At 38.8% G+C, this 22,816-nt stretch overlaps 1 protein-coding gene across 1 annotated transcript in view; it reads left to right on the top strand.

Moving 5' to 3' along the window:
* LOC128853516 (transcription initiation factor TFIID subunit 4-like) overlaps positions 1 to 22,816 on the top strand; it is a 128,618-nt gene that overhangs the window by 48,229 nt on the left and 57,573 nt on the right. The window contains exons 11-13 of the mRNA XM_054079067.1: positions 5,958 to 6,088; positions 7,348 to 7,473; positions 14,267 to 14,323. Coding sequence (XP_053935042.1) covers positions 5,958 to 6,088; positions 7,348 to 7,473; positions 14,267 to 14,323 — 314 coding nt within the window. The remainder of the gene's footprint in view (positions 1 to 5,957; positions 6,089 to 7,347; positions 7,474 to 14,266; positions 14,324 to 22,816) is intronic.

Here is a 22,816-nt window from a genome sequence, read left to right as displayed (position 1 = left end):
AAGAAATTTTATACAGGCACTCAATAATTTATCACATCAATAATCAGAGTCAGACCTAATGTTTTACAAGTAATTTTTTTTAATCTTTGATCTCGATCCTGTCAGTCCTCTTAAAGTATAAATTATTAAAGTAACTTTTTGATTCTTTGAAAGCCTATCAGCAAAGATAGTATTTCTCTTCTGTTTCTCAAATAGGACAGTGCTCTTCTTACAATTTATTTCAGTTTGTTTGATCAATAAAATATAATTAAACTTTTAAAGTGCAGCAAAGCCAGTACCTTTCAGGTAGCGAAGCAGACAATAGCGCTCTTCAGAATTTTCACTTCTTGGGACCTGGAAGTTTTCAATGACAAGGTTTAGGTGCTTTTATGTTCGTGAAAAAACAATCTTCTGCTAGTGACATGTATGCCAATATCAGAATAATATTGCTGAACGTTTTTTCCCTCAAGGTTTTTGGAACTTCTATACGAGTTCTAACTTTATAAAAACTCTATTGCAATATCTCAAACTTTTAACTAGAATATATTTTATTTGCAGCGCTTATTTCCTTTGCATGCTGTCTCATATCCTGTATATCTTTATTAAATGCTGATTGAACCATGGTTTGCTATTAAAGGTTCCAAACGTGTAATTAAGGATTAATATGTAGGCAAGCTTTCTTGTGTTGTTCTGTAAGTGCTTCAGAGATTAGAGTTTGGCTTATATTGGGGGTGTTAATTTGTGATCCCTCATATTTTTCATATAGGATAGTGTGACTCAACTGATTGCTTGAGGAGCACTTGATGCCTCTGAGGATTGTGTCCCATTGAAGTGTTCATGGGATCAGTCATCAATTCTTCGTAGTCTTGTACGGTTCTGGTGTAGTAGAGATCTGGCAAGAACACTTGAATGAAGAATGTGACCTTAGTTCTGTCTTTCAAAATATAAAAACTCAAATTCAAGTGGGGAGATTGGTTAAAATTATAGCTTGGAGCATTGCTTTGCTCCAGCTGCATTTTTGTTGTTATCCTTGATGATGTTTTTATCATAGCTGTAGGAAAAGTTCAGAATTACATTGGGAAAGTAATTTCACAGACTTGAAGGATATACTTGTTATCAAAAATGTCTAAATTTAACAAATGTATTATTTAAAAGCAGGCAACCTTTTTCAAATTACGTATTTCTTGCTGTTTTACTTTTAAGCGTGTGGCTCCTTACCGCTTGAAATACAGAATTTTGGTCATAAAGCTATAACTTAGGGTGGCCACGTTATAAAATTTAAAGCACATTAGGGAGATCACCTAAAAGTCAGGACCAAGTTTAACTTTTTTTTTTTTTTAATAAAAGACAGGTGGTAGCAGCTTCTTGATAGAAATAAATTATTTTTATTGTTTAATCTTAATTTTCTCTTTGGGTTTTGCGTTTCTGTACATAATGTACGTGTATATGTTACAAATTCTTATGGCATTGATCAGATGGTGCAATCAAGACCAGAATCTAGAGTGCTAGGACCTAAATAAAAATATCTGTAGATGGAGCCACTGTTCAGGGACTTGGTCAGAAAGATGAATGATATATTGAGGATATTTGTGTTCTGTGATACAATTAAGTATGTAGAGTGTTATGGAATACCTATATGTGCATATACACATTTCTTAAAGCTATAAATTATGTTTCTTTTCTCATATCGTCATCAGTCTAGGAGATCTTGCAATAGGAAACGAAGCCTTTCCGTATTAAAACTGGGAAAAGTAATTATGCAGACTAGAAGAATATCTTAATTAGAGAATTTCCTATTTAGACTCGTATATTATTTACCTTTGGTGGCAGACAGAATTCCGGCATGCATTTTATAACTGCGAGCGGCTGAAACTCAGGGGGAGTAGCAGTGAAGAAAAAGATACTAAGGCTTTAATGTAGAAACATACGAAAATGAACAGTTTCCAGCCCTTTGCATAGATTCAGTTTCTACTTGGCGCTTGTTCTGAGTAGCGGAAAGCAAAAAAGAAAATCTTTAAGCAATGATATTGGAACTTTTCTTAGGTCAGTGGATCAATACAGGGGTTCATGGCACTATTTATGAAAGTATAAGGAAGCCAGCCTTTCCATGTGTGGTGAGATTGTTGTTTCAGGGCTCATTTTTCCCATCCTCGCCCCAAGTACAATCCAAGTATTTAAGTAATGTGCCAAATGTTCATGTAGTGTATGTCCAGGGCTTTGGAATGCACCCTGCTTCCAACGTGCTATGCTAGCAGGATTTTGACTGCTGTCATTTAGAGCAGGGACAACATGATGATGCCTCCACACATGATGAATGACAAGCTGACTTCTAAAAAATTTATCTCTTTGTCTTTTTGTAGTCTGATTTCTTGATGCTACTTCATTCTGGGGGAAATTTGTTTTGTGTTCTTTCTTCCTTAGCCTGTTTTCCAAAACAAGCTGGCCTTAAGTGATTGAACAGTCTGTTTGCCTTCCTCTCTCTCTTTAGGTAGCTTTTGAATCCATTGATAGATCAGCAGCTAGGTGGCCCCTCTATGTGTCCTACTTGAGGGGGAAAGCAACTAATTTTCTCTTTCTTTGCTCTTCTGTCTGGGTGGCTGCTTGTTGGCTCTCCTGTACAGAGCAGCCAAGCTCTCCTTGGCATGAGCTGGCTTTGCCCAGCTGGACAAGTACGGACTGGGAGACATGCCAGGCAGTGACCCTGGGTGTGTGAGGGAACTGAGGGTGTTGTGCCGTAATAAGGAATGTGGGAGGAAGCTGAAGCTACGCAGGAGGACAGGAGTTATGGAATTGCTCAGGTTGGAAGAGAACTTGAGTGGTCATCTTGTCCAACCTCTTGCTCGAAGCTGGGTCAACACTGAATTCAGACAAGAGTGCTCAGGGCGTTGTTTGGCTGAGTCTTAAAAACCTGGAAGGTGGGAGAGTCTACAACTTCTTTATGCAAAGTTTTCCGGTACTTAAATTATCTTCATAATGAAGAATTTTTTATCCCGTCAGAACTTCTGCTGTTTCATTTTATTAATTTATTTCTCATTCTTCTTCCAGACATCTTCAGTAAAGTAAAGACAGTAAAGATCTTCAGTAAAGACATCTTCTTCTGGCTCCATCTTCTCAGTATCTCTTCCCTAAGCCTTCTCTTCTCCAGAATAAAGAACCCTCAGGTTCTCCTCATGTAGGTCAAATGCTCCCACCCCATAACTGACTTGGGGGCTTTTCACTAGACTCAAGTTTTTCCAAGTCTTCCTCATACTGAGTGACCCAAAACTGACCATGTTCTGCAGAATGGGTGCTGAGTGAGACACCTCAGTGATTGGCCTTTTAATTATGGGGGAGGAGGGACTATGTATAGGGTGAGGGGTAACGGTTTTAAGCTTAAAGAGAGAGGTTTAGGTTAGATTTTAGGAAGAAATGTTTCCCAGCCACCCAGGTTGCCCAGAGAAGTTGTGCCTGCTCCGTCCCTGGAGGTATTCAAGTCCAGGTTGAGCAGCCTGATCCGGTGGAAGGTGCCCGTGGCAGGGGTGTTGGCACTGAATGATCTCTAAGGCCCTTTCCATCCCAAACCATTCCATGATTTTATGGTTCTGTGATTGATTTTGAATGTATTTCTAAAGAGTTGAATAGGCAGAACAAGCCGTATATAATGGTTGAATTTACTTAGAACAAAAGTTGTTACAATTAGGAAAACATTTGTTGTGAGAACATCAAGATTATGATAGGGTTTTTTTTTTATGGCACATTTGTGTGTGTGTGTTCAGGAAGCTCAGGGAGCTCAGGAAGCTCAGGAAGCTGTGTGGCTGTGGTTACACTGCTGAAATTCAAAGAATTACTATTTTAACAATTATTCATTCATACCCTTCCCAAGAGTACTCGGGAGCATTTTCCATCTCAGACCTCTTTTCTGGATACTAGTTAATTAATTTCTCTTCTTCCTTGCATTTTATCTTTCGGATTGGCTTTTTTTGATTGATAGCTTTGCTTACACGCGTTTGCATAGTAAAATGGTGCGTGTTCAGAGAGGTCTTGATATTGTACGCCTGACTTGCACAAATAGCTCCTACCAATATGAATAGTCCTGCTGACTTCAAGGACTTAATTTGCATGAGTAACAGTTGCAGCGTTGGGATCTTAATGCCTATGTCTGCTTTCCATTATAAGTTCAGCTTTCAGCAACCTCAGCCGAGTTCCATCTCTATTACAGACGACAAATTGGCCGCCAAGAAAGATTTAATTTTTTTTTTAGCGATAAAGCAGACATCAGTTAAAAAGCACATATACCTCTTGCTAAAATCCTTAAGGTAACATGCACAATATGGAGTCGGTGATGGTTTAAGTTAGTTTGAGAGATAACGACTTCAAAGAATCATTAAAAAAATTAATATCAGAAATATATGACCTAGAGAATTCAGCTCTGGGAAGCATGGGAATGATGTACGGTGGTGATGTAATAAAATATACATTTAAATAGACGCTGCAGATCAAAAAAAAACATGAGGATGAGCCGAGGCGAGGGAGAGCTGACGGAAATATCATCTTTTTCGCACGGCTTAGTGCAGAACCAGTGGAAAGGGCCATATGGAGGGCCAGAACGCGGAGCAGTTGCCACTGCGGGCAGGGCCGGTGCAGTGCCCTCTGCCGACGGTGCAGCCAGCCTGCCCGCGCCGTGATTGAGCGGCCCCAGCCCAGCCCTGACAGAAGCCCAGGGTGATGCTGAACGCTGCCACTTTGGCTCAGATCACATCATTAAAATAACAGAAGTGCACATCCATGTAAGACCACTGCTCACTTGTTCGTCTTCATTTTTTGGACGTGTGATGGTTTCTTGCTCTTGAATTTGGCCAGGAAAAGATAGGAATGCCTCGTGAAACAAACACTCATTTGTAAGCCACTCAGGTTTGTATTCGCTCAGGGGCCCCTCCCGCAAACGAAGATGAGTTCTGAAATCAGCCATTCAGTAAAGGCTTTCCAAAATACTCTCAAACCAATTTCCTGTAGTGATTTGCATACCCGTTAACGCATCACGAACAAACATACTCACAAACATTTTATGAAGTCTTGTGTTCATTCAATGGAAAACTGATTCAGTGGAATCAGAGTCCTTACTCTCTTATGGTGGGTCAGATCCAATAATCCATCAAAAATGCAGCCACTGATTTTTTTACGTCTATAAAATATACATCTGTGTGTGTGCGGAGTTTTCTATCAAGAAGACTGTCCTGCTGGGGTTACTCGTGTACATGGCTTTGTATCGCTTGGGTTAGTGCACATGCTCGTGTATCTACAAATTTATATCCAGTACTTAGGAATGATTTCGATGAATTTAGGATTGCTTAAGTGTTGTCTTTATTCTTGTATCTGTAGCTTAAGTTTTTTTTTTTTTAATATATTGCTACATTGGGCTGTAGAGTGGTTGCTTGTTGTATAAACTCAGCACAAAGTATCAGCTATCCAAGTGAAATGGCTTTTATTTAAAAACTGGTGGTTTTAAATAATTGTTGTTTGTATGACTTTATTTCCTCATTCAATTAACAGGGATTTTTTTCCTAAGGAATTTTTGTTATCAGTTCGATGCCAATAGTGTACACTAAAGTATGCACCGATATGGTTTGGGCTGCAACGTTGTCTCATCAACACTGAAATGAATCTGTACTGGTGCTTCTGAGAGTAAAGGAACTGCTCTTCCTTGTGTAGAACAACTGAGAACTCCAGTTGTCCCATACTCTGTTATGTTTGTTTTAAAATATTGGGATAAATGTCAGTAAAGCTCTTAAATGTTTTCTAAATGATAAAAAAATGTGCTCCAATTTCTCTTTCAAGCTTTACAGTGCAGTCACACTTCTTGTCAGGGGGTCATGAGTGTCTCACTCACTGTCATGGATTTTGCTGCTCAGAAAAACGAAGCTATGACTGTATGTTCTTTAGAGGTTTGGGGTTTTTGTGGGGAATAAGCTAATTCTGTTTTGTTTTGTTTTTTACTTTAGCTAAAAAACTAGGAATTACTGATGTGCCAGCTGAGGTCGTTACTTTTATTTCCCATGCAACACAAAACAGATTAAGAACAGTGATAGAAAAAGTAACGGTGATAACCCAGCACCGAATGGAATCGTACAAAGTAAGTGTGCCAAGGAAGGGCTGGTAAGTTACAGAGCCGTGCAGTGAGGCGTCTCTTTGTCTTAGCACATGGTAGGTGTTTTGTGTTTGCTCTGTGTGCAAAGCCTGTGTTAATTGCAGGTTTGTTTGTCTCAGCAAATTGAAAGTGGTGGGTTGATGGCACTGCTTGCCAGATCTGTCTTCTTCCTCTGTGATGGAATTTGGTGGTAGAGTTGTGTTTTCATGCTTCTGTCTCAAGTGTCCATGAGTTATGGAGCATCTGTCAGCTGTTCCTGCTCATGGGTTGCAACTAACGCCGCGTGTTCTTGAGGTCTCTTTGTTTGACCAAGAAATCCCTTGGTTGGATCAAAACTGCTCCAACATACAGGAATCCTTCTTTCCAATATTCTTCATCAGCTCCATCAGTGTAAAATCTCTCCTTACCTCTCCCTAGGATGATGTCCGAGAACAAAACACGTTGCTTAGTCCGTGTTGAACCACGGATGTATTTAAAATAATATCTTAACAGATTCTTAAGAAAAAAATTAGCATTGTCTCTGATTGAACCATAGCATTTTCCTCGTCTTCCATATATTTTTTGATTAATGGTTTTCTTTGATCTCATGCATCGCAGTCAAAAAAGAAAATATTGAGCAGATAAATGAGATGGAAGTGTAATATGGATCACTTATTTTTTTGACTTTCTAAGTGTTCTCTGTGCGGCTTGTGACGTAAACCCCTCCTGTCTGTTGGGTACGAGGAAAGCTTGCACGCTCTTAGTTGTTATAAAGTTCTTCTATTTGAATTGTAATTAGAGGCTTATTTTAAACTACACGTTTAGCTTTTAATGCTTTTATGTCTTGATCATGTGTGTTACTGGTTCAAGGTGAGTACAAATACAGGAGCTGCAGTTTATAACCAGGCTTAGCTCCCGTATCTGGGATTGTTCAGTAAGAAAGTTAAGCATCTTAGAGATTTTTAATCAGTAAGTCTGTTGGGCTTATTTTTTTTAACTTTTAATGTCGCTAGTGTTGATAAATCAATCCTTGTTTCTTTTAATTTGCTTAGATATTAATTAAATAATCAGGTTCTAGCCGTATTATTAACCATAGCCGGGCTTTTTTCTTGCAAGCTCTTAAAAAAGTAATAAAAGAAAAGATTTTTTTTTTTTTATTGTTAGGACAATGGAAAGATTTTAATGTGTAACATTTATAGTCTTCTTTAAATGCACAGTCTCTACGAAAATGCATGTTTTGGTAAAGCATTGTTCTTACTTTGCAGGATGATGAATGGTACGAACAAGCTACAGATGTCCGATCCCAGCTGAAGTTTTTTGAACAGCTGGAGCGCTTAGAAAAGCAAAGGAAAGATGAACAAGAGAGGGAAATCTTGCTAAAGGCTGCCAAGGTAGCTGGCTTATTGTTTTTTATAATTATGCAACAATTCATAGTCTTCAAACAGTTATTTAATTTCATTAAATCTAATTACATTTTGCTTCTTATAACAAGAAGATATTTTAGTTGTGGCATCGCACCTGTAGTTCATGAAGTCACACTTTCTTATCTCTGGTGACTCCAGCTCTACTTGGCTGGAATGCTCCTGCGTTTTCAAGATTCAGCTCCAAATTTGATGAGTTCTGGGGAATACAGGACACAATGGCTAACATTTTGAAAATAACTTGGTGAAATCATTCTCACAATTGCCTTTGAAATTTAATCTGTGCCAAAGTTCTGTGCAATATGAAAACCTTAGCCTACACTGCTGGTATTTAAACACAATTCAGCAAATTGTTATGGATTTTTTTGAGGCTTTTTACTTTATTTCTTGAAGATTTTGAGGTTTCTTTACTTTTTGAATTTCTAGACTTTTGTTTAAAAAGTAGTTTTGTTCAATTGTTTATTTCAATTTAAATACCGTGTCCCTCAGTTGGGGTTCTGGGCACCTCTGTATAAGGCTTTATTTAATTGATTCCTGCCAGTCTTCAGGTAATTGCCAGTTCTTCCTCTATTTGGTTGGAAGAAATTAGCTTAATGAAAATAATGAATCAGCTTCATAACCAGAAAGTGAGAGAGAACAGCTTGGCAGAAATACAGGGTGTTTGGTGGCTGATATGGGGCATCTCAAGAAGAGCTGAGGAAAGTCTTCTGCCTGCAGAAAGGTCAAAAGCCAAACAAAAATCGCTTGAGGAATTTACCTTTGCAGTTGACATGGTGTGTGGTGGAGGGACTTTCTGAAAAAGGAAAAAAACAAAGCACAGGTTTTGCTCTTGTTAAAAATGGGTTCTTGCTACTTTCAAAAACTTGGCAAAACGCAGGTTGCGTGTGTTGGATCGAATGAGATGCTGCTTCTGGGGTGAAAATGGGAATATTTCTGGCAGCAGGAAGAACAGGACTTTGTAGGTAATTTTTTTGATTGGTTGGTTTAATTTCTGAATTGTGCTTTGGAGAGAATGCTGCTGTCTACCGTAAAGGTGCAGCTTGGGGTTGTCCTTGTTTTCAGAAAATCAATGAATGATATTTCGGTGATACAGTCTGTAATAAAGTGGATTGTGTTAAAATTACTGTGTTAATTTATCTACTCAAGCTGGCTATATAAAAGCTTATCATAAAATCAATTTTTAAAATTAATTTCCAATATGGACATTCTATTAGTCTAATATTTTGAGTCGTAGTCGCACAAGCTTGTCACATTTTGAGGTATTAAATACAACTATCTCAGGAGTAAGATGTATTCTACACAAAGAATAATTGCACAAGTAAATGGAGAATCAGATTTAGTGTTGTGTGCGAAGATAGTAAGTATTTATGGATGGTAGTGATTTTATAGTGCTATAGGTTAAAGTTTTTTTTTCATTGGGGAGAGATCATTGGAATTTGGCAATGCAGATTTCCTCACACCCGCAGCCTGTTGAAGGGCCTGAGTCCTTCGTCACGCCAATTTAATCCTTCCCCTCTCTTCTGAGAGTACTGGGGATGTAACTCGGCTTTCTGCGAGATGAAGCGCCCTGACGGAAACTTATCACTCACTTCTGATGAGAGGAAAGCAAAGAGGGAATTATTTTGTTGAGATAGTTTTCTGAATTCGTAGAAATTTGTTATTTCAATTTTAACGATTTTAAAATAAATCTTTTTTTAGACCTGTGCTCTCGCATTCCGCCTCACGGTGGTCATAGCTCTGAATAGGGTTTTACCCTCAGCTATGCTGCTTTTAACTTTCACTTTTTATTAACAAAGCTAATGTGAAAGCAAAGTGTTTCATGTTGCCAATTTAATTTCTTTAATTAAAAGTGAAAGTTATAAGCTGGTACAGCCGTGGGTGAAGTTCTAATGTCATCAATGGGGAAAAATAGGTTTCAAATTGAAACTGTTGGCACAGCAGTGGCTCTCAATAGCACAGCACCTGCAGTTGTGACTCTTAACTTTATTTAATGAAAAAAGATGAATTTGAAGCATTAAAGACTCCCAGTATATGGATTGGGAAGGGGGAATAGAGCTGTAAGTGCCTTAACTGGGATCAGATATTGCTCAGTGCAGGAGACGTGTAGGAGGAGACACCGTGTGAGACATTTTCTAACACAGATTTAACAAGCTGGGACTTGAAAGTTATTGTAAATCTAAGAGAAAATATTGTTACAGGGACAAAAATGTAACAACAGTGCAGCTTTGACGTTAGAAATAAGAACAAAATACTGACTAATGGTTATCATTAAATACAGCGGCAGGCCTCTTGGTCTGCCCATCCGCACAGACGCGGGACATCCTCCAATTCTAAACAGTTGTTGCATATATTGCAGTATTACGTGAGTTGTAGATATCCTAAGTGTTTAAAAAATACTGTTGTTTTCTAATTTTAAGACAGTTCTGTGAAATGCAAAACCCCCTTCCTAAAACCACGCTGTTATGTATGTAATTAGATGTCTGTTTTTGTGACATTCTTCTTTAACACAGACAAAGGGAAAAGCTGAGGTTTGGAACATTAGGGAGTTCGCTAACATGTAAATGAAACCCCGTATTTCTAATGTGTTTTGAATACGCATTTAACATGTGCTGCTTTTCATACTTTGAAAGTCCAATATTTCCATAGACCTCATGTGATCTATGCAGTTTGCCGATAAATAAGATAGCAAGTTCTGGAGCACAAAGCACTTTCATTCTGAACAATTAAAATATCAGGCTGTCTGGTCTAATAAAAGTAGTTTGGGAGCAATGTTACCTAGCCTGGTTTGGTGGATAAGTGCTCGGTAGGAGACAGCATTTCATGTATTTGAAGATGTATTATCTGGTTAGGATCAGTCCTGGGTTTCTCTACGATTACTATGGGAAGCTGGCTTGCTTCTGAAGGTGTTTATTCACCGACATGAAAATATATTACGTAAACCCAGATTTCTCTGCTTACAGATCTAGATATGAAGAATAGAAGGGCGAAGGGAAAGGCGCTGAGATGAACTCCTTGAAAGTGGTTGAGCTGGGCGGTTCTGCGATGGGTGGGAAGCTTTAGAGGCATTGGGGCGTTAAAAGATTTTGGAAACGCGTTTCACCAAACAGTTGAGATGCAGTGTATTAAGATTTGGATATTAGAGGGAAGGGAGAAAGGAAGGCAAACCCAAAAATGTGAGATGACTTCCAAGAAACAATTTAAACTGGCCTTAAAAAAAATGCTAGGAAGGCAATAGGTTGATGAAAATAAGTGTAAAATATTCAAATAATTGATCAGTAAAAATGCTGAGAGATAAAGAAGCACCATGAGAGCTGAGCAGCAGCAAAATTGTTTAAACTTGAGAGGAAGGAAAAGATGTTCACATGTGGAATGGAGTGGAAAGAGAAGCCAGTGACATTTTTAAAGCTTATCTAGGCACCTCTATTAAGCCTGACATTTTCATTGCTTATATTTGCTTTAATCTGTGTTGCATTGGCACTGAAGAAGCCTTTCATAATTTGTTAGCTTGCAAAGTGAAGTATTTACAAAATAGTCCATGGTGATACTTTTTTTGCTTTTTCCTTTAGCATATTTTAGCCTCCACATGCTGCTGATTTCATTTCTGAAGCTTAACTCATTTGCAGACGGACACAGCAGTCAGCAGGAAGGTGCTTTAGTCTTGATAATCTGCTTATTAAAAAAACCTATTTATTTATCCAAACACACCAAGAACCAGAATATAACAGTTAAATTCCTTAATTTTGTTAGTGTTACGTATCCCAATAATGACGCATCCACTGTAAAGCTGGAATTCTGTGTGTCTGAAACGAGCTCCCTGGAAAGGCCGTTTGGTGTGAGTTCAAGGAATAAGTAGCAACTCATTGTGTTATCCTGAATGTGAAAATAGTTCCACCTTCACCGTCAATCTGGGTTTAGATATCTAACATGACTTTTTAAATCCTTATTACTAAAAAATTCCCTGTCTTTGGTACCAGGCAGGAGTTGAGGACCTGTTTTCACCTCTGTAGTAATTGTCATTGTTTATCTATTGTGAATGAGCAGGAGGTTTACACAGAGCAGATCTCTGCTTTTTCCCCCTGCTTTTGGGGGTCTGCGCTTTCAGATTATCCTCAACTCCAGATCTACAACTTCTAAATCTGTTCTTTTTAATCTGTAGCACTTTCGGAGTTTTTCCTTCGCTCGGAGTCCAGGAATCGCAATGTTACTTTGCATCTGTTGCTTTTTTTTTTCCCCTGACTGTCCCCAAACGCGCTGTAGATCTGGTATGTTTTCCAGGATTCTCTCACTTTCTTGTGGAAACTTGGTAACAATATTAGAAGTCTGGGCTGATTCTCCCAGGACACTCTGCTTTCTCCTTAAGCTGAAGCGCTTTTAACTTGTACTTTGCATTTGGCAAATTATTCAGCTTCATACAGCAGTATCACAACACTTTGTATTTCTGTCCCGCTTTCACTGCGAAACTCAGAAGGCAATAGAATTTCATTGTACGTTTATAAATTTATCATCAAAACCCACGAACGGGCTAAATATGATTTTCCATACATCATACCGGAGAAACTGAGGCACAAAATGATTGAACTGTCATCACAAAGTGACAAACAAGGCCCTAATTCAGCTCGGTTCATACATACTTCCCAAGCTCCATCTCCTAGAGAAGCAGCTCATTGAATGAGGGTTTTTGGCTGTTATTTTTGCCCTAATAGGTATAAGTATAGTTGAGTTTTTAGTAGTTGCCCTACTGAGTACAGTCCCAGCACTTTGGCAGATCCGCGTGTTTCATGAAATGCCTTTTTGTTCATTAAACATTAATTAGATCGATATCTACTTTTTTTGTTTTGTCTGACTGCAGCAGTTAGAGGGAAATCACAGCCTATGTTAAGCTGGAGTTTCATTCTTGGTTGATGTAACTACAACACAGGAGTCTAATTCGGTCATTAGCTCTCTCCAGATTTTAATTTCTCCTTACTTTCCTCCAGACGCTATCCTGCCAGACTGCCTTTTATGCTAATGGGCACAAAATCACTGGTAGGTGGTGCCAGAAGCTGAAGCTGAAGCGCACAGTGGAAGAGTCAAGCACATCTTCTAAAAATCTTATTCTTGTTTAATTTGGCCCTGCTTTGTCATCAGTTTGTTCTGTGTGTGAGTGCACTGAAGGTAATTTCTTAACTGAGCTAATAGAAACCCCCACCTGAGGGGCTGCAGTACTCACCTGATGGTCACTAATACACGTGAGCTCATCGGTGACATCAGGATTGGAGGCAGCCGGGGCTGCAGTGACCACGCGCCGGTGGAGTTCAAGGTCCTGATATGGGGCAAGCGAGGAGCATGTCAGGACCCTAAATTTCAGGAAAGCAGACTTCCAGCTCTTCAAGGAGTTAGTCGGTAGGACTCCCTGGGACACAGTCCTCGGGGACAAGGGAGCAGAGCAGTGTCCCTGCCAATGACAGGGAGTTGGAACTGGATGATCTTTAAGATCCCTTCCAACCCAAACTACTCTATGAATCTGTTTATGTGCTGTGTTAGATGAAATATTAATCCCAGTTTAAAACAACAGGGAAAAGGATAGAGGAATTCAGAGTGGTGGGTGCCCTGTCTGCCAGATGGTGGTCAAAGCTCTCTCTGGGTGCATTAACAACATTACGTCCCCTTACGCTTAAAACCTCTCTCCCTTTCATTTGCATCATGGATTTTTAACTTCTGAACAGAAGATGTTATGAAAAATTCAAACAATGGGGAAAAAAACTGAGCAAATCTAAGTTTGTGAGTTGATACACTTTCAGGTCTGCATTCAGCGTGGGAGGAGGCAGAGACAGTCAGATGGGAGAGAACATAAGATATTCCTTTAGGAGTTGTGTACATGATATCACTTTAAATCTTGAAGAAATAACAGAATAAAACAATTACATCTTTCAGGTGTCGGGAACAACAATTTTCTGTGGATATTGAAAGTTTTATTGCAGCTTATTGCAGCTTTTCACGCAACCTTTTCTGAATACGGACCAATCATCCAATTAAAGTATAATGCATATCTTATCTACCCCTTGAGTTTTGAATGTATTTGAGGATGCTTAGTGAGCACAAATAAGAATGCAGTTTTAATGTATGGTTATGAAACAGTCTGAAGAATTGTATTGTTATGGGTTGTTATTGCAGTTAAACAGCTTTTCTTAGTGGAGTTTGAAGGAAAATACAAAATTGCCATTTGGCGATATTTCTTCAGTTTCAAAAGTTAATATTAGTAGCGCATGATGGAATTGAACTTCTGTGGGTTTCTGTGCCGTACTCATACAGATTTTAACATCTTTACTATGAAGATTCACTGCTTGGGAGGTGACTTTACAACTTTTTCCCCATGTTCTCTACCAACAGCTGAGTAAAAGCTTAGTTGCAAACAGTAAATTATTTTAAAATCAGTGACTGTAGGGAATTTAAATCAGAATCTTTCGCTCTCAGATGCTTAAATTTGTTTGTATTAAATAATTGAAATATAAAGCTGTATGGAAACTTTGGCGTTGACAAAAACAGGATTTGAGGTTTTTTTTTAGTTTAAATCTAGAGTAGATCTTTTTCACAGCTGAATATTTAACAGTCTTTTGGGTGAGGCCTACGGGTTTGAAATTGCACTTCTGTGAATTTAAGCATCCCATCTCTGACACCTTGGATCCTGTTCCCCTTTCTTTGCTATTTTTAACTTACTGCAACAGATGAGGGGTTCTTAAACCATCTGTTAACCTTTTTTCCCCATTTTTTTTTAAACATGTAGAGTCGCTCGAGGCAAGAAGACCCGGAGCAAGCTAGGCTGAAACAAAAAGCAAAGGAGGTAAGCAGAGCTAGAGATCGTTACACTTGACATTTCAAGGCTTGAACATATTAATTTTTTATGCCTTGCTACTTGTATATCGTTAATAAAAATCTGACTAAAAACTTTTTAGGATGTATTTGTTGCTTTGCCTTTGATCTTAATGTTTGCAAACTAATACATTAATACATGTGAAGCCTAAGGAGATTTTATAAGAGAATATTTCCATACATTACATTTTCATTTCCATTTTAGGTAGCTGTAGCTTTTGTTGAGTTGTTGATGACAGCAGCATTAGATTTGGTGGAAAATATATGCCTTTGTCTTTTTGTAAAATGTCATTTTATTAGATATGTGTTACTTAACAGTTTTGTTCTGGTGACAGTTGTTCAAGTAACGTAATCACCAGTTGTTTTCCCTACAGTGGGACTCAGTGGACTGTTTACTCATTGGTCTAAATTACAATAATCTAAAACCGATCGAATTATTTCAGATGAAGTTTTGATTTGGTATGTTAAGAGTCACAGTTTGGGAACTAGTGAGTACCTTAATTTGCTGTAAATGAGAGCGGCTCTTCTTTGCTTAAGGCATCTCATGGCTTAGGATCAGGTTGCAACTTAAATCAATTAGAAAGACTGAAATATCTGTCAGTTGAAAGTCATTCCTATTTTTAAAAATTAGTAGCATCATTTGCAGCAAACTTCTGCTGGCTTTCTTTAGCCAACTTCTTTGGAGGTATGTGTATTAGGAGGTAATAATACAATAGAAGGCAACACATACAGAAAAAAACAGAAAAAAGCATATAACAAGTTCTTTTGTACTGACCAGTTCTTCCTGTTTTGTTTTCCTATTGGCAGTGTTCTATAGTTCTGTTAACTATACAGATTTTATATGTAACAGTCAAAAAAAATCCACATAAATGGTTGAGTTTTATTTGTCTTTCTTTCCTGTATGTAGTTCTGTGTTAAGATTTGCTGAGAGACTTCTTGTAAGCATTAGGCCGTGACTTAGTGTTTCCAGGGCTGGGTTTGTCAAGCAAGTATTCAAATGAAATAGGGTAATCAAATTATTTGGCATGAAAAGACACAGGATTTTAATACTATTTTTAATACTATAGTTGAGCGTGTAGCCAGTGTATGCAAAGGAAGAGTCAGATTTGTGAAAATAATTGATGGCAGGCAAAGCTTGCTGTTGAGCTGAGAACTGGAACTGCCGTGCCGCTCGACGTGGAACCAACCTGGAAATAAACACATTTCTTGCTGTCACAGTATTTACATTCATTGTACGTCAGTCTTTTTTTGACCATTGGAAACGTGAGGAAGCAAAACCAAACAACTGGGTTAGGAAAAACGCTTTTTCTAGTAGTCAGAGTGAAATAATGGTTCTCTTTCCAGCTGTGATGGAAGACTTGCACTCTAGGCAGGGCTATTGCTTTTGGTGTGGCTGCAGTACTCCCTTGTGTGAAAATGCAGGTTGTGAGTATAAGCTGTGTTTCTTACCCGCTAGAGGGAGTGACACTGTGCTGACGTGTGAGTGAAATCAAGTGTATGAATTGTATTCTGAGTAATAGTAATAAGAGTGGTGTCAATAACGAAGTGGTCAATATTTCGGTGGTAACCTAATTAAAAAGGCTGTGATCAAGCTGGTATGTGATTTTACATTAGTGGCGTTCCTCGATATGATAACATATTTGAGTAAACGCCGAAAGAACACTGGGTTTTCTGTTTGAGTGCTGCACCCTATTCTTTTGTACATTAGCCCTGCCTTTTTTCCCACCCTGCTAATGAAAGTGTATAATTTGCTGGCACCATGCCTCTCTCTGAAATTGAATTTCATTCTACATATTTGAAACCAGAAGAAATATGAGCATGTCTCTGGTTTTAGTAATTAGGGTTCTAAAACTCTTTATTTAACTAGAGACTTTCACCTAAAGTATTCAAATATAAATAATAAAAGCATATTCTTTGCATTAAGTGTTGCAGAGGAGAGCGGGGAACTGGGACTGGAAGATTTTGTTTAATATTGTTCATATTTTTTGTATTGGCACTGCCAAAATAAAAACCAACTAGTCTTATCCTGTAAAAGGTTGATTGGATTGAGTGTCTTTGGCATGGCTTTATTATTTGAAATTAAAAGTTCTGAATTAACTCCCAAAAGAATGTAATAATTTCAAAGCTTCTCTGCCAGCTGAGCTACTCTTAAATGTGCATATGACCCATAACGGGGAGAGAAATCAGATTTCTTCCAGGTTTTGTATAAGCTGATGAATATAGTACTGTCAGCTTTGATAATATGCTGGATTTGAAGATGTGTTTCCATGATTTCCATATCTTGGATATTGCCTGAAGACCTTTGTTGCTGAGCTGTTCTTCTGGCCAGTAGGTACTGTTTTAAAAAGCACAAAGAGGGCATCCAAGAAACCTGCAATGTTTTTAGCTTGTGTTACTTGTTTAATGAGATGATTGTCAGATATTTTGTTTTTTTCATAGCAGCAAAACAGCTGATAATTTCATTATTACGTTCTAGATACGGGTAGCATTTCAGACTCTGCAGTGTGCCTGCGTTTGAACAGTGACACCGCTGCATTGCTTCTCCTAACCCTCCTCTTCAAAACTGTCATCAGTGCTGTTCCCGGGTTCCCTGCCAGACAGAAACGGATTAATATCCAAATCAAACATAACCAACAGATCGAGTCTGATAAGGAGAATACAGCCCAAAATACTTAATGAAGGCAAAGTCAGAGGGAGAAGGTGAAATACCAAAAGAAGTAAATCAAAGTCTTTACAAAAGTCTTTTAAATCTTTAAGATAAAACTTGAAAACATTGAAAGAACTCTAGGAAACATTCTTTTGGAGTGCAAAATAAAGGTACCAACAGGAATAATAGGAAGGCTAGCAAAGGGTGTTTGTTCCAAAACTTCCTCTTTAATGGATATTTTGGAGTTTTTCATTCTGCAGTGCTCTGCTTTTCTCCCTAATTTAAAAAGAAAAAATAGTTCAGTTGTTTTCACAAAGCTTTTACCATTAAGAAATCCCCCTCTTGCTTATTGATGTCAAGAAAATGTACAGGGCGATGGCTGTGTTCTTGATCACGTCTAAAAATGAGTTTGGCAGGGTGAAGGTGGCTCTGTGTTCTGTGCCTCCGTCGGACTCTGTGTATCAGCCAGTCTTCAAACCACTCTGTGCCTTGGTTAAACCAAACTGGCATAAGTCAGGTTTAAATTGCAATTAAATGCTTAGCAAAACAAACAGAAGGTCCATCTACATCTGGACTTGCTGTGGAGACTAGACATAACAGGCAGGTTTTGTTCACACAGACACAGGGCTGTTTGGGTGAAGTCAGTGCAAAGCCACTCTGGTTTCAGTTTGATTGAGTTATTTGGCTTTAGCATTAACCTGTTTCCAGTGGGCTTGAGTGAAAGCAGTAGGAGAATGTGCCTGCAGGAGTTCATAGTGCTTAAAACTCACCATTTACTTTCACACTTTTGAGTTGGTGCAGTTTTCTGTCAGTGAGTATTATAGGATTGGTTTAATGGTAAACCTATTTAATAAACTAGTGAAAGATATTTTCCGTCAGGACTATCTCAGAGGAAAATGCTGCTCTTCAGCCTTTACTTTGTTTTGTAACAAATTCTGAAATGTTTGTCTCTCAGTACAGCTTAACGTAAGAAATTGCATCATTTGTGAGGGCCGTTTACGTCTTATTGCATGATTAAAGCTTTTAGAAGCAGGTTTTAGAAAATACACTGATTTATGTAGCCTGTTGGAAGCATGGGAAGTCACCAGTTGAACTTAAAGAGATTATGAATTCTCTAATTCCCATTAAAAGGCTTCATTAAATAGGACATAAAACAGGCCACATGACTGATAGCAGGAATAGATCAGGATTGGGAATAAATGAGTCAGCACCTAGAAATTAATTGCATCAGTTATGTAAAAGAAAGGCTCGGAAGGTAAGTTCCTACGTGTCCTTTCTGTCACATATATTCTTCTATGCATTCAGTATCTTTTGGCTAAATATCTTTTCATTTAAACATCAGATAGCCGTGTAAGACTCACTTAGTTGAAATCTCTGTGTCATCACCAACCAAGAATATTGCGTAATAATAAAAACTTAAATGAGACACCATAGATAACTTTTCTGAGTTATGTGCACAAAAATATCTGGACTGTGAGCAGACAGAATTCTGCAAGAAGCCATAGGATCCTTCTTTTACTTAAAGCCAGTAATGAAATACGTACATGCTGTGATGTATATCTTACATGGCTCTAACACTGCCTTACAAGTTCTGTCCCTCATAAGGTAAATTGCCTCAGCAGAATTACTGAAAGTCCAGCATCATATATTTAACAATTAGATTATGAAAATGGTTTTACTCTAAATTTTTTTGTTACCACATTAATATTAATTTATCAACTCAGTTGGAGCAGTTTCTTTTGAAATATTTAACTAATAGTTTACTGCACTTATCCCGGTTTTCATAAGATGTTAGTGAACATGAAAAGAATTTTGTTTTGTTTTTCAAGTTCATTTATTCACCTCTTCAGCAAAACAGACGTCCTTGAAGACTATACGTGTTAATGCAGTATCTCTTGTGATGAGAGGTGTGAAGGAGTTTTCTATTCCATCATTCCTGACATAAAAATATTGATTCAAAAGCAACAATCTTCCCTTAAAAAGGTTTCTCATAAAGCATTCCCCTGAGAAATGGAGCACTTAGACAGAAATACGTTTAAATTAAATTTCCACTTAGCTCTCTAACCCATCTGAGGGTCAGTAAGTGGAAAGAAGGAAAAGCTGGGAATGTGATACCTGGAGTGATGACAGTGCAACACTCAGGCAATAATGATTCCTCAGAGCTGAATTGTTTCATAAATAGTTTTCTGCAGGTTACCAACGCTCTAGCTGCGATGCAGAAGGAATGCAACCTTCTTTGTCAATACATGTAGAAAGTTAGATAACAGAGTCGCTTTGTTTACGCTCTCCCTTTACCATAGGTCTGTGGTTTATACCCAGCAAAATGCTTCAGAAAAATGCTTAGGCTGTTGTGGTGCTGTCTGAGCCCTTGCACCACTGCCATGGGTTTGGTTTTAGAGTAAAACGTTTCCCTGAAGTTATGAAATTGTTGCAGTGGCTTCAAATGTTGGTGTTAAACTTGCATCTCAGAGAGAAGTGGACTTGTCTGTTATCGGTCAGAATATTGTCATGAACATCCTGCTGTGTTATCGAGTTTACTGTTTTTATGTTAACTGTTTTTTTTCCTTATGTGTAGATAATACTTTAGATGTACAGATAACAGTCACAAATTCTGGTAACTGGAGTTGATTATGAACTCCTGGGAAGGATGGGAGAGGAGTGGCATTAGATTTGCATATGCAAATACTGCTGCTGAAGAAACAAGATGATCTCTAGCCAGTAATAATAAATTCACTGCATGTGGGGCTTGGTGTGTAGATCTTCAACATTTCATATTAGTTTAAAAATAGGGGCATTTGCCAAAGTTTTCCTATTTCCAAGGATAAGGTAGTGCGATGCCATGGATTCTCCAAGTCATAGAATCATCATAGAACCATAAAATGGGTTGGGTTGAAAAGGCCCTCAAAGCCCATCCAGTTCCACCCCTGCCATGGGCAGGGACACCTCCCACTGGCTCAGGGCTCCAAGCCCCATCCAACCTGGCCTGGAACCCCTCCAGGGATGGGGCAGCCCCCACTGCTCTGGGCACCCTGGGCCAGGGCCTCCCCACCCTCACAGCAAAACATTTCTTCCTAAGATCTCATCTCTATCTCCTCTCTTTCAGTTCAAAACCGTTCCCCTCCTCCTATCCCTGCACTCCCTGATCCAGAGCCCCTCCCCAGCTTTCCTGTAGGCCCCCTTTAAGTCCTTGAGACCTTTTGGGCAGTAGTAGTCTTACTGTTCAGCAGAACGTATTGCATAGCTCTCTGTAAAATTGAAGACCATGATACTTCCAACCTGTTTTCCTGTGCTTGGAGCAGAAGCGGTGGCAGCTGTTTGGCTGAAGATGAAGTGTGGTGTTACCCTTGCTGTACAGAGTCAGAAGACTGGGTAATTGACGGAAAAATGCCAGGAGATCAAACAAATGGCTATAATATTTTCCAACTGAGTCAACTTGTTTTATTCCTGCTTAGGTAGAAGGTATATTAATTAGAGTTGAGTCAAGGGCTAGATCTTTTTGTATTTTCTCTCACCCAAGCTTGACCCAAGATTACCTCATTAGTCTAGCAGAAATCTAAATTAAATCCAATCCTTTCCAACATAATAATTTCCTTCTACGAAGTCATGTTGGTGGAATTTCACAGTGATGCATCATTTTAGGCTACACTCCTTTGCTCTTGTTTAGTTAACATACTTATTTTTTGTGACTGACTATAACTGTCAGTTTTAACGTTCTAAAAGCAAATAGTGTTGTATTGATATTAGAGCTCAATACACAGCTTTTCTTAAGTAACAAACTATTTTTGTACTTCATGTGTCTTTATAATATAAGAACGTTCTTTTAATGTGGGCCTGATCCAGTGGGAGGTGTCCCTGGCCGTGGCAGGAGGATTGGAACTAGATGATCTTGAAGGTCCTTTCCAGCCCAAACTGTTCTATGATTCTATGATAATGTTTGTTTATACTTGCTGTGTGAAAAAACAACTTCTTAGACCTTTGTTTACTCCCTCCCTAGAGGTCCGTACAAATCTGACTGCGTTGTGTGAGAAGGATCAGGAGTATTGTATCCAGGTGTTGTGCTACCTCAGCGAGACCCATGTCAGATTTGTGAGTCTTTGTTTAGGGGTGTTTATAAGCACAGCAAAGTGAGCATTGGGTCTAACAAAAAACAAAAAGAGAAAGGAGCAAGACAGCGAGCTGTCCAGTCAGGCATTGATTGTGGCTTAGCTGATGTCTTGCTTAATCTAGAAGAGGTATTTGAAAGACAGCAGCCTTCAAATTAACACAGCAGCAGTGTCCTTTCCTTAGATTTTCGATGAGAAATATGTCATTTAATTAGAATAATATTCAAATAATATATTTTCAAATATATAATAATATATATTTTCAAATAAAACTAATGAGGAGACTTGAGAGTCATTTTTAAATCAGCGTTTATCTCCGTTGAGAGGTATATTTGGTTTGTGTTTTGAGTGTTTCCCAAAGAGCAGTACCCGTTACAAATTCTACATTGCTTTTTTTTTCGAAAAGCTGTTATAAGGAGGCAGGAGAGGAGAAATTCAGCCGTGTTGTTTACCATGTCTTCAGGAGTTTGTACACACCGGTGAAGTCCTGCCTAATAAAAGATTGCTGTAACAAGTAGTCTCTCGTTATAAACCAACAGGACTACTTAAGCATGGATTTCCAGAGCTTGGCTTTAGAACGGTGTATGCTTTTGGTTAAGAATTTCTGAAGCTCAAGTTTGCTTTTCTGAATCTCACCAAAATGCTCCAGCAGAAACTTTCTCTTGTAAAAATTAATTCCCTGAAGGTGATCTCTGACTTTTCCGCTGCAGGAAAGTAACAGCAGTATTTTCAGCCCTTCAGATCCCCTTCAGTTTTCTTTCCATGTTTGTAGGAGTAACCAGTGCTGGTGGCTTTGGAATTTGAGGCAGTGAGTGGAGGGAGGAGTGGAGGGTGGCAGCCCTCTTCTCTGATGGCTTTTGAATGCCCGGGCAACAGAGTTTGGTGAAGAGATAAGGGAACTGTTTTCTTCCACCTTTGTGGTGTAAGATTGGTGATAAGGATCACAAGGCTTTGCCTCCCCTGAGTACCAACAGTGGTGTCCAAAGGCTCCAGGAGAGGCGGTGAGGGATGCGCAGTGGTACTTCATTTTCTGAAAGATTCTTTGTATATACCTAAAGATTTACACGTATAGATACAGATATCGGGTCAGTTTGTGCAAGGAAGCTGTCAAGACTGAATTTCCGGTTGTTCTTCTGCCTCAGTGGTATTTTGTCTAAGTATGGGTCTTCCTGAGGTAGAAACAACCTTGTGCTTAATTTGTCACTCTGGCACAGCCGGGGAAAAAGGAAAGGGGGGGGGGCAGGGGAATAGATGTTTTCATCTGGAGCAAGCCATGAATGTGGAAAAATCACATCACTGTTTTATCGAAACACTGCAACAGATTTACTTCCCTGCTGATCTGGCAAAATAATCGTGCTTGAGACTTCAGAATATGATTTTAAGCCTATTTAGTAAGTAGAGGGCAGCAAACGTCAGCTGTGCCTGCTTGTCAGGAATGGAGGAGGTTGCTTGGACAACAGTCTAAATGATTATTTAGATGTTTTGGTCCCGTAGTCAAGCCTGCCCTACAATATAGAAGCTTGCAAGGAGAGGTCAAGGTGTACTTAGGCTCCAGCCTGCAGGGCAAGTTTTCCCCCATCCTCTGTATGCACATTGGTTTCTTACTCCAAAATAAACCTGAATGAGGGCTTTAATTCTGCCGCTGAGCTAACATGTTTGTAAGCCCTGTTTGGCAGCCTCGGAGCGCCCGAGGCAGCGCACAGCTGCCAGCTTT

The sequence above is a fragment of the Cuculus canorus genome, chromosome 13 (genome assembly GCF_017976375.1).
Source record: "Cuculus canorus isolate bCucCan1 chromosome 13, bCucCan1.pri, whole genome shotgun sequence".
Classification (NCBI taxonomy): domain Eukaryota; kingdom Metazoa; phylum Chordata; class Aves; order Cuculiformes; family Cuculidae; genus Cuculus; species Cuculus canorus.
The sequence above is the reverse complement of the archived record's forward strand: the minus strand, read 5'-3'. Positions and strand labels throughout refer to the sequence as shown.